The 12294-nt window shown below is 40.8% G+C and overlaps 1 protein-coding gene across 3 annotated transcripts in view; it reads right to left on the bottom strand.

Moving 5' to 3' along the window:
• Positions 1 to 3836: 3836 nt before the first annotated feature.
• Positions 3837 to 12294, bottom strand: part of AP4E1 (adaptor related protein complex 4 subunit epsilon 1) — a 564842-nt gene continuing 556384 nt past the window's right edge. For 2 of the 3 annotated variants that reach the window (XM_044077456.1, XM_044077457.1), the window contains exon 21: positions 3837 to 5050. In XM_044077456.1, the coding sequence (XP_043933391.1) occupies positions 4884 to 5050 (167 nt within the window). In that variant the 3' untranslated portion in view covers positions 3837 to 4883. The remainder of the gene's footprint in view (positions 5051 to 12294) is intronic. The other variant, XM_044077458.1, reaches the window with a different exon arrangement.

Raw genomic sequence — 12294 nt, 5'->3', positions numbered from 1 at the left:
CAAGATTAAGAGAGACAGGAGAAGATAAATGTTTAACTTTCTGCTTATTTTTACAAGGAAACTCTTACCTACTCATATCAGAGACACCGCCCTGGGAAGCAGGCATTTTAATCTGGTCAGGCAGAGAAGCATTCACTGCTCCCTCCCCCATGATCGACAAGAGTGTCTCTCATATCCTCTAAAGTTTGCAAAAGGAATATTCTTCAAAGACAGGAAAGCGCTGAAGGGCTTGGAGTTCATATCATTGATTTATCTCCATTTATAGCTCTAGCTATTAATGATCTAGGCATGTGGATAGTACTCAAACTTTGGGAAAGCTACCCAGCTGTTGTACTGTACACAGGACATAACTAATATAGTGCAGCAGTGACCTAATGAGGAACATAATTTTGAGAATACCAAGTTGATCATTTGTGCTTTAATGACAAAGTATACTATAAAAAGCTGGGTAAAATAAAAATGAAGCAACTTACTTCTCGTTAAGTAACTTTTTTCTATATAACGAAACCAAAACTCATATAACCTCTTTAAGTAAGAATTTATAAAGTAGCTTTTGTGTAAGATGCTAGAATATTTAAATGTTTGTTTTAAGCGTACTTATTTCAGCCTTATTCTTTTAAAGAACCAATGTTCAGCATGGGGTGGTAGTTATAAATACAATGATATATAAAGAGTGTGGTAACTATGTTGTGTAAGATAGTGTAGTCAGGGCCGGTGTTAGCATTTTGGGGGCCCCCAACAAATGTCAAGTAGGGGGCCCCTAGGCACTTCAAGTACAAGTATCATCCTGTCAAAGCCACACCTCCTAAGAAACTTTTAGTTTGTGCTGCAAACTTTTAGGAGTAGTACACACAGACAGACCTGTAGCTACAACCTCTTACATTACACCAGGCCTATATGTCACACTTTGTTGACCTGTCTAACAAAGGGACACTTACAGTTCCTGGCATTTAGTTGCAACAATGATACATTATAACTGTATGTAAAGGTCTGGACTTAAATGAAGTAATGACTAGGCCTACTGTTTCAACACCCCCCCCAAACACACCACCCAGGCCTCTCCTCTGACACCCCCCCCCCCCCCGTTTTGGGCTCCCCATACCATGCACATTACTTTTTTCTTCCTTTTCTCACATTTTGCCTTGCTCTCAGCTTTTTCAGGAAACCATAACTTTCTACATGCATTGAAGTGCATTTTAATTTTTTTTCTTTTTACACAACCTTTTCATCCAATAATGGCTTGAACAGAAATTATGATTAAGGAAAGAAATTCACTGTTGCTGTTCAGCTTTAGTTTTCCTTGTATCCTTTCAGCACACCTTTGCTGACCAAGACAGCTCAGTAATAACCATTTAGGAAATAACTCAATTAAGTTGGTGCCCCACATAAGTTGCGTCCAAGGCTTAATGTTCAAAGCTGACAAAATAGTACCTCACAATAAACTAACAAGCCGGTTGTGGGAATACATAGGTCTTATCTGGGAATACTGCCTGCCTCCCTAACCCCCCACAAAAACAGTCACTGCCTACGCATCCCTCTGATGTTAGACTGGGATGAAAGCAAATATTTATATTGCCTTAGCCATATATCTCAAGTGACTGCTGATATGTATACATAGCATGCTTCCTCACCCTTGACCCTTAAAGTAAGCCCCATGTATATGTGCCTGATGTGTGATTGTGAGAATAATTTCAGTTATCTATTCTACTTTACTGCTCCTAGACAGTACATCACCCCCTACACAAGCTATAGTAACCTTCTTTTTACACCTCTGAGGTCTGTGAGAAAAGTAAATAATGACCTCACTGTCCTCAGCTCAAACATAAGCTATAATGACTTCATGTGCACACCTCTAAGGTTTGAATGTGATGAAAATTAAAACTGTAATAACCACATAATACCCAGCCCCCATAACCTACAGCAGCTTTCTGTACACACACATTTGAGCAGGGCTGGTTTTAGAATGGGTGTTGTTAAAACAGAGGCTATTGTCAGCTTTATCCTAAAAGGGTCATATATCAGCACTCTTCAGGTTAAACAGCTCAATCCGAAAATTGATACATTTTAGTCCTCATTTTTCTTCAACCAGCGATAGCTTTTGTGGGAGTCCCCACAGAGTCAAGGATGATTAAGGGAGCCCCCCAGTACCCATTTATACAGTTTGGTGAGTGAGGTCCACCAGACTCTAAGAAGAGCTAAGTGCCTGAATGTTCTGTGATATATTTTATGTCTTACTTTTGAAATATAATTACTTGTTAGGTACATTTTTTTACTGATACCCAGAAGAATAATCACTGGTGTGCACAGCTAAAACTCAGTGATATTTTACACACACACACACACACACACACACACACACACACACACACACACACACACACAAAATAAGCTATAGCAGTACTCCTTTGTACTTATTTCAGCAAATAGCAATACATTGTGCAACACTGGTACTGCCACACCACATCAGTAACTCCTGTCTAGAAATTGTCAAACAGCAGCAGGGGTAAGTCACTTATTTACCTCATTGGGAAGTAAGGCATACCCTGTCACTGTCCCTGATTTCACAGACCTTCCCTGATTTTGTTCATACATTTGCTTTCTCCTTTGTAAAAAGTTTGATTTGCTGGTAAATCATTCAAGATTACAAACTGTCAATTAATCCAGACATCTGAGTTTTACACTTACTGTCCAAAAATATGTGTTGATGCAAAAGGTGTTACTTGATTAACTTTTTGAGCAAATTAGAGTACTATTTAAAATGTAGTCCTGATTCTGAGCCATTGTTTTATTATTTTTGAGACAGCACTGCATTCTTAAGCAAAGGAATTCAGAGTTATAGCATCTGGTGTTCTGCTTTTATTCATAAAACTCCCTGAAAGAGAAAACCATCCCTGATGATCGGAAGTATTAGCTCTTCTTTAAAACCAAAATTTGCACTGAGATAAGTCACTCTGAGCTGCTGATCTCTCTAGTGTTTACCTTGCTCGTGTTCATTATCAACTTCATCCTAACACAGTCATATAACAGCCCCATTACGGTTAAAGGGCATAATTAAGAAATTAATACATTTCTTCTTCCTCATTTTCCCTAGGCAGCAGCAGCTTTTGTGGGGCCCCCACACAGTCGAGGATGATTAAGGGGGGCCCCCTGCAGCCACGGGTATAGCAGGGACTAAAGATGGATATGAAGTTAGTTTTGGTGGAGAACATGTCCAACAGCAGGATTTAGCTAAGCCAGGGGCACTATATGTCAGTGATGCCTGTTACTTGACAAAACACTGTTACTACAACCAGAAATATCTTTGAATTTTAAAGGAGATATAAATAAGAGTTATTATCCATGTCATGTGGTTTATTAAGTATTCAAGAATGCTCTAGTAGCTTTTGTTGGTTTGACAGACGTTATAAAATATCAGGATAAGACAATTTGCTGTTGTTGGGCCTCCCCTGGGAACAGGGGGCCCCCAGTGACCGCAGGGTTCACTGGTGCCTAAAGCTGGCTATGAGTGTAGTGGAGTTCAACCCCCCACACTGTAGCACTGATCAATCAGTGGAGACACGTGCAAGTACTTGAACCTGGTTAACAAATGGAACTTGTTGTCTCTCTCTCTCTCTCTCTCTAGTTAACCTAAACATAAGCAGTGCAAACAATGGCAGATTCTGAAAGTGTAAAATAATGCAACAATATGAATTAGCACCTTTTAAAGCCTAGCTTATTACAACCTATTGCTAAATAAGTTAAGACAATTCCTGTAATCACACAAGACTCAAGAACCCACATACAGTGAAAAAAACGTAGGAAACAAATCCCAAAACATGACTTAGCCTGACAAATTATCTTCATCAACTTGCTTTAATTTGGCTACTCTTTTAATTCAGAAGTTGCCATGAAGAAAGTGAATGCTCCAGAGAGCTTACTTCTGAGTCATCAAAAATGAAGAATGACATTCTGCAGGTATAATTTACAATGCCAAATAGAGCTCTCCTCCATCCTCCTTGCACTCTTCTCGACACACAGCATGTTTCCTGCCATTGCAAAAGGACTCCACTGCAACAATGCCTTATTTCTGGGAAACCAAATTAAAAATAAACCAACACATTTACTTAAATGGAATACCAGGGAAATTATGTACCAGTCTTCTTTTTCAAAAAACAGGTTGATACTTAAGTGGGAATGCAAGTATTCAGAGCTATGAAAAGCAGCTGGAGCAGGGCAATGTATTGAACTAACAACTGTTAGAACATGGCACATCACTGATAAAGCTGCTTCTGCTTCCTAGATCTGTTTGAAGGATTCTGCAGTGTTACAGTCAAATATTCATTATTATTTTCCACAGTAAGTGAAATTACATTGTTAACACCTCAAAAGCAATTTGCTGCATTTTCCATGTCTTTAAATAATGATCAGGTCCACACTTTAAAACTATAAAATCTCAGAGCTTTATAAACACCTTAGTCAGTGCAATGACTAGAAAATGGGAACATGTACTTCCAAGCTTGACATTCAAGCCATGCTTAGAAAAAAACTTCAACATAAAAAAACATTCAAAAACTACAAGAAAGTGCATCATAAAAGAAAACTTGTGTGAAAAAATGGTGGCATTTCCTGAGTAGGCACAAGTGAGATGCTCTGCTTTTTCAAAAAATGCAATGATATACTGGTTAGAAATAGTGCATAAATGTTACTGTAATGTGTAACACTGTGTCCTGTAAGAGCAATCAACAGCGCAGATCAGCCTTGCCTTTGTCTTTCAAGAGGCACTGGCATTCCAATAACAGACTCGCCTGCCATCACTGTTAGGAAATGCTTCAAAGGAAGGCTACTGCAGACACCTTATCATCTAACTTCCCAATGTAACACATCACACTCTTCAGAAACAGAACTCATAAGTGAAGCTCTTCCATCACTTTTTGACAATGATACAACAAACAGTCAGGCAGAACAGATGAAGATGACCTCAACCACAAAGTCAACATTCCAGCATGAACCCGGCAGTGTATGAGACAGATGGTTGATGGAAGCAGCTGGCAGGCTACTATTCCTTCCTTACCTACAAAATAAAAACATATTTCTGAATAGAAGTTTCTTTAAGGCATATTTAAATACAAATGCAACCAATGGCAGTTAAGTTAACTTAATTTGCAATTAACTATAAAAAAAATTAGTCATACTCCAACCATTCTAGTTGTGTAACTTAATGCAGTGTAGCACAGGCTTGCAGAAGAAATGCAGATATGAGTGTTAGATATGTCTTAGCTATGTTCTGAGCAATTGTAAAGCAGACACATTCACAAAAAAATATGCAGTAATGTATGTTTGTGTACACTGAAGATAAAAGATGTCTCATCAAAGCACCAGCATTACTGTCTGATTATCAAGTGATCACACTAAAAGATGCAATCTAGGGCAGAGAGGTAATGTGCCAGAAAATGCATTAATCCTTTGTGAAAACCTCACTATCCTTTCTGCAACACTGGCACACTGGAGATCCTATCAGTCAAACAGAGGATGCTGCAGAAGTAAGGAACACAGGTTGAAAGCTGATGTTTTGTGTTTGTGTGTGTCACACAATCTGGCAGTCTATGGTATTTCCGTTTCCTGAAGTTAACAAGGATCAAGAAAATTCTACAAAACTGGGCTGTCACAATAGCTACTAGCAGATGAACACAACTAAGCATGTGAGTAATGACGATAAGACAGAAGTGAGTGTGGGGGAAGCTTTCTATCCTCCTTTGTCTGGTACAAACAGTTCCAGAATTCGAATTAATGATGAGCTTCCCATATCTTGAAGGAAGTCTGGTAGCATTCCTACATTGCGGTAATCTTAAAAGAAGCATTTACATTGCGGTAATCATAAAAGAAGCAATCAATAAGCACTTAAGGCCAGGAGAAGCTTTTAGTCAAACCTAACATACTGTTACATCTGGGCTGAAACTGGACTTGACAGGGGAATACCAACAGCCATTGACTACTTGGGCTTCTGCAAGGCATCTGACTGTCACAGAGTTGCTGCCACTTCTCTCATTCACTGCTCCTAGTGGTCTAATCCAGGTGTGAGCAACATGCTCCAGATCATTTTCTTGCTTTGTCGCCATCAGTTCCACTACCACAGCTGTTACTTCACACTATGGTTGTTATGGCCCAACAGCAGTACTGTGCATTTGTCTGAAATTAACTCAACTGTGACCTTCCTCCTGCCCACTTCATCTGCCTTTCCAGCTCCTTCCCTAAACTTTTCCTCAGATCCTCTACTGCTATACCTATGTGTGTGTTGAAAAAGAAGAGGCTGTTCCTGCTCTCATTTCCCTTAAATGGATCTATTACACAAATGCTACACAGTAGTGGACTCAAAACAGACTCCTGACATACTTCATTAGTCAACTTTCCCAAGCCTGACAAGGTCTCTCTCACCACAACCATATGTGTCCTACTATTCAACAATGCAGAAAACCAGTTTTGCAGTCTTGTCCCAACTCCCAAATCCTCCACTACCCTGTACATGTCCGGCTTGTATATCCTTAAGGAACTCTAGCTGCAAAAATATAATGTTTCCAATCTAGAGGGCTCTGGTCAGACCAAACCTTGAGAACCAAGTGAAGTTCTGGAGGCCATACAAGGTAGGGGACATCAAGCTGCTAGTAGGAATCCAGAAGGAAATCACAAGAAAGATCCAGGAAATGGAAAGAAAGGAATATTATGAGATTAGAAGAGGTATAGCACTTACATGAAACCAGAAGACATGATTGGAAATGTTATAACTGTAAAAAGTATAAGTAGATAAGCTCAGGCAAAACTGCAAACATGATCTATACCCTGGATTTCCAGAAATGCTTCTTCAGAGAGAGAGAGAGAGACAGACCCATGGAACTATCAGCATGGGTGGCCAAGAAAGAATTCACACACACAAGGGTAAGGGAATGTTACAAAAAGGGGAAGGCAAGAACGGAGATATACTTCTCAACTTCTTAGCACAAGAAATCTGGACAAAACAGAAAATATTGGGGTGGCGAGGGCCCAAAATAGGAGCATATTTTAAACATTGTTCTTATAATCGTAGAATGCTGCTAGAATGATAGGTTTTGTGTTGGTGTGAATTGTTTGAAGGATATGATGTCTGAAACTCAAATGCATGTCAGTTTTAGACTTCAATCCTCAGTGATTTGTAAGAAAACCACAAATTTTATGAGGAACAGACCAAAAATATGAGGCAAAAATCTGGACATTCTGTGAAAATCAGGACAGTTGAAAAGTATGGATGAAGGGAAGGTAGAGAGTTAAAAGCAGTTAAAGGGAGATTACATAGTCTGTCTTCTTCCGCTATCAAGCAAATGTAATATAAACGGAGTTCATAATCAGGCATTTAGACGGATCAGATGGGTTAACATACTGAGGTCTCAGAAGAAGTGGAAGCATATAGAATAAAAATATGACTCTCCCTTTCCGGAACGTTATATTTTCAGTTAAGCTTTGATGGCCCTGCACATTTGCATACATTTATGTGAAACCCATCTTAGAATAATTAAAGTGAGACAGTAAAACAGAGTATAACCCAAGCACTGCAAAAGAAGAAAAAGAAAGATGTAAACCAAAAGGACATGGTTAACTGCAGGAATCAGCCAATTAAGTTTTCTAATACCCGGATTTTTAAAGTCTCAACTTTACCTTGAAATAGCTACCTAAAGAAAGTGGTACAGTAAATTCTAATCCCTGTACTGCAGCTCAGAATTACAGCTAACAGAACATGAGCTCTAAAATGCATGATGTAGAATAATGAAAAGGAATGTGACACTTGTTTTACTAAAAGGACTCAAAAATGCTCCAGTTATTAAAATACATACTTCAAAAGAATAAGGACATCCAAAAGAAAACGGACAGCAGAATACACTATGATGCTGCAAGAATCTGGTATTCATAACTGAAGGTAAGCAAAGAAAAAAAAATAGCATTAATATAATTTCACTGCTAGAACTAGCTATTAATGGAAGACTCCATTTTTGAATGTTTTGTCCTTTTAGCAAGAACCTTGGGGAAAAGATTACTCCCCCCCCAATAATGACAATTATAATAGAATAAGAACACTCATCCAGCTTCCTACTTAACTGAATAAACTACTTGAAACTTCAACAAGTCATGTTTACTCCTCCCACAGGAAGGGCGTTAGAGAGACATTTTCCTAGGTCTGCTAACTAAGGTGATTTTATCTGGACTTTTGGATTAACTTTGCACTCTTTTTATTTAAGAAACGCAAGAGATCCAACAAAGGGATGAATGCAAAAATGTCAGCTTGGCACACACTGTGACATGCACAAACAGTGCTGGATCCTGCTGCTCTGACTGCACTTTCCACCCCATTATACACAACACTGATTGTACTGTTTCAGGAGGTAGTGGTCTGGGTCTTTAAAAATAAACCATGCATGTGAGGTGGCTCAACACTCTCAAAGACGAGTGAATATTTACATTACAAGTAAATCCACCATCACAAACTCCCTATCTAGTGGGCAGATAGCTGAGCCCAGAGGTGCTACAGCCTTACAAAGGGCTGCTTCGGAGTTTACAGTATACAACTTGAGATTCTCTGTCCAAATTAAACACTGTACAGGGGAATCAAAAACAAAGCTTGCATGCTTCAGAAAGTACAGTTGTGTACCTACCATAAATGTAGATGTTTGAGCGTATTCACTGTTGCAGTCATTACACTTGGGTTATCCTGCTGGCAGGCTACCCGCAGTAGGCCTGAATTCCAAAGTCTAGGTCCGGCGTCGGTTGCTGTCACTTCTTCCCTGACGTCAGTGCGCCAGGGGTATAAAAGATGTAGCCGACACCATTTTCTTCAGTTTTTCTTGCCCCAGATGTCAGGTACCCCCAAATTGGTAGGCTGAAAATTATGCCAATAAGTATGCATGCACAAAAATAAACATTTCCTTCATCTACAAGCAAATACGCCACATAGGTTGTATAGGTAGAGAAGTACAGATAAGTCCCAGCAAAGAAAAGGGGGGTGGTGGGTGGGTAACCTGGACTGCAACAGTGAATACACTTGAACATCTACATTTATGGTAGGTACACAACTGTACTATGTTCATCGTGTTTCACTGTTGCAGTCATTACACTTGGGTTGAATCCCAAAGCTGAGGTTGGGTGGCTGGGTCTAAATAGGATTAGGAGAGGCTATAAGGCCCTGCAGAACTGCAGTGGCAAAGCCTGCTCTGGATTTAGAGTAGAGAGGTAAGTGGTAGTGCTTGGTAAAAGTGTGCACTGAACTCCAGGTTGCAGCCTCTAAAATGTCTTTGGTTGGTACTCTTCTGAGGAAGGCTGCTGCTCTGGTTGAGTGAGGCCTAATGACCTTAGGCACTGATTTGCCATGTTGTGAATAGCAGAAACAAATGCAGTGGCCTATCCATTTTGAAATATTCTGCTTTGAGATCGCCTTTCCTTGTGATCCTGCAGCATATGATACTAAGAGCTGCTCAGTCTTTCTGAAAGCTTTAGTTCTGTCCAAGTAGAAGCATAGCTGTCTGTGTATGTCCAAAGAATGCAGGAGTCTCTCACCTTTATTCTGTGGGTTTGGATAAAAGGTAGGCAAATGAATGGTTTGGTTAAGGGCCACACTGGACATTACCTTAGGCATAAATGTCGGGTTCGTCCTCAGAGAAACCCTGTCTGGATGGAAAATGATAAAAGGTTCCACAGCCATGAGTGCCTGTAACTCTGAGACTCGTCTTGCAGAGGTTATTGCTAGGAGCAGAGCTGTTTTCCAAGATAAGAACTTTATTTCAGCTATATTGGCTGGCACAAAAGGCGGCTGTGTGAGTTTTTCCAAGACATAATTGAGGTCCCATGCAGGTATTGGTGCTCTCCTTAGAGGTCTTCTGTTTTTGGCCCCTCTGAGGTACTGTCTTAGCAATGGATGTGAAAAAATTGGTGGTTCCGTATTGTAATGAGATGAAATGGCAGAGACATGGATTTTAATTGATGAAAATGATAGGCCTTTGCCCAGCATCTCAGTTAGGTATTGTAAAATCTGAGGAATATTTGGTACAAACGTGTCAATTCCTTGTGCCTGGTTCCAAGCACAGAATCTTTTCCATTTTTCTGCATAAGACTTTCTGGTACTGGGCCTCCTGGCCTCCAAAATAACATCCATCACTGCTTTAGAGAGATGTGTGCTCTGAATGGCTACATTATCCGCCATGCTGCCAGATTTAGGGTTCTGAGTTGGCTGTGCAGGATCTGATTGTTTTGTTGGGTCAGTAAATGAAGACTTAGAGGCAATGTCCAGGCTGGGCCTTGAGACAAGCTCTTTAGGATTGGGTATCAGTGCTGGCAGGGCCAGTCTGGAGCAATCAGAATCATTTTTGGCTTCTCTTGTCTGACCTTTAGGAGTACCTTGGGGAGGAGAGGCAGAGGAGGAAAGGCATATACTGCTAGGGTTTTCCAGCTGAATGACAGAGCATCCACTTTCCATGCTTGCTTGTGATACGTCCTTGTGCAGAATCTCTGTAGTTGGCAGTTGTGAGGGGAGGAAAATAGATCTATGTCTGGGCATCCCCATTTCTTTATTATCATGCTGAAGACTTGTGGATCCAGTTTCCACTCGTGGGGATCCGTGAGGTTTCTGCTTAGTTCGTCTGCCAGAGTATTTTTCTTTCCTAGCAGGAATTGTGCTTGCAGGTGTACTTGATAAGTCAATGCTCTGTCCCACAAAGTCATGGCTTGTCTGCAGATGGGGTAGGAATGAGTGCCTCCCTGTTTGTTTATGTACCACCTGACTGTAGTATTGTCCATCCTTATCAGTAGTTGTCCTGGATGGAGTAGATCCTTGAAAGCTGTCATGGCATTCTGAACAGCTAGCATCTCTTTTTGATCGATATGAAGATGCCTTTGGCTTGTGGGCCATGTGCCCTGAATACATTTTCCTGCCATGTGGGCCCCCCCAGGCATAATTTGAAGCATCTGTTGTTATTGACTGCCTGGCTGTCCCTTGTTGTGGTCACAGGCCTTTGCCCACCATCGAAACTCCTGTTGCAGGCAAGGAATGAGGGTAACTAATGTTTCCAAGCTGTGACAATGTTGAATCCAAACACTTTTTAGATACCATTGTAGTTTCCTCATATGCAGTCTGGCATACGGAATTAGCAGAATGCAGGATGTCATGAAGCCCAAAGCCTGCAGAATTTTTCTTGCAGATAACTGGGTCTTTGTTGCCAACATTTTGAAGTAAGAAGTCAGTTGCCGTTGTTTGTCTGGCGTGAGATAAGCCATCTGGGCAGTTGCATTTAAGCTTGCACCCAGGAATATTATCACTTGAGAGGGTACTAGTTTTGATTTATTTTCATTTACTGTGTACTCTAGGCAAATTAGTAATCTTTTTACAAACGCCAAATGCTTTAGTAGAATGTCCTTGTTCTCTACTTGAATAAGGCAATCGTCCAAGTAAGGATATATTTGAATTCCTTTTTGTCTGCAAAATGCAATTACTGGTGCCAGGCATTTTGTAAAGACCCTGGGCACAGTAGATAAGCCAAAGGGCAGTGCAGAGAATTGGTAGTGCATTCAGCCAGCTATGAATCTGAGGTATCTTCTGCAAGATTGTCTGATTGGAATATGCAGGTATGCCTCTTTTAGGTCCAAAGTTACAAGCCAAGCCTTCTTGCCCAGCATGGGCAGAAGCTGCTGCAGAGTTAACATTTTGAATTTTGGAACGTCCAGAAATGTATTTAGAATAGACAGGTCCAGCACTGGTCTCCAGGCTTTGTCTTTTCTGGGTACTAAGAAAAGTCTTGAGTAAAATCCTTGTCCCTTCTCTTGCTGTGGTACTTGCTGAATGGCCTTCATGTCCATGAGGGATGAAACTTGTTTTTGTGCCTCTGCCCATTGATTGTGTGGCAGGTCTGGCATACCTTTTGCCCTTGGCAGGGTGTGAAAGTGGAACCTGTAGCCCTAGGACACTATATTCAAGACCCATTTGTCCTGGGTGATCATGTGCCAATTTTGAGAAAAAGAGTGCTAGTTTTCCCCCAAGGGAGCTGCCAAAAGATAAGTGCTTGGTGCTGGCAGAGGAAAGTCATTGGGACTGTTTCCTGTATGGCTGTGATTGGTCTTCTCCGCTTTTGGAGGTAGATGCACTGTTTAGGCCTGTATGAGCCCTGGGGCTGGCATCTGCCTCTGTGGCGTCTGTATCTGCTTCTTTGTGGCCTGTCTAACACTGAAAAGGACCAATTCTTTGTAGGCCAGTTCCTGCTAAATCTGGGTGGCTGTGCCTGTAAGAAATCCTTTACTGTTTGCATAGAT

Source organism: Protopterus annectens, chromosome 7.part0, assembly GCF_019279795.1.
Source record: "Protopterus annectens isolate FY-2018-M chromosome 7.part0, PAN1.0, whole genome shotgun sequence".
NCBI classification, from domain to species: domain Eukaryota; kingdom Metazoa; phylum Chordata; order Ceratodontiformes; family Protopteridae; genus Protopterus; species Protopterus annectens.
The sequence above is the reverse complement of the archived record's forward strand: the minus strand, read 5'-3'. Positions and strand labels throughout refer to the sequence as shown.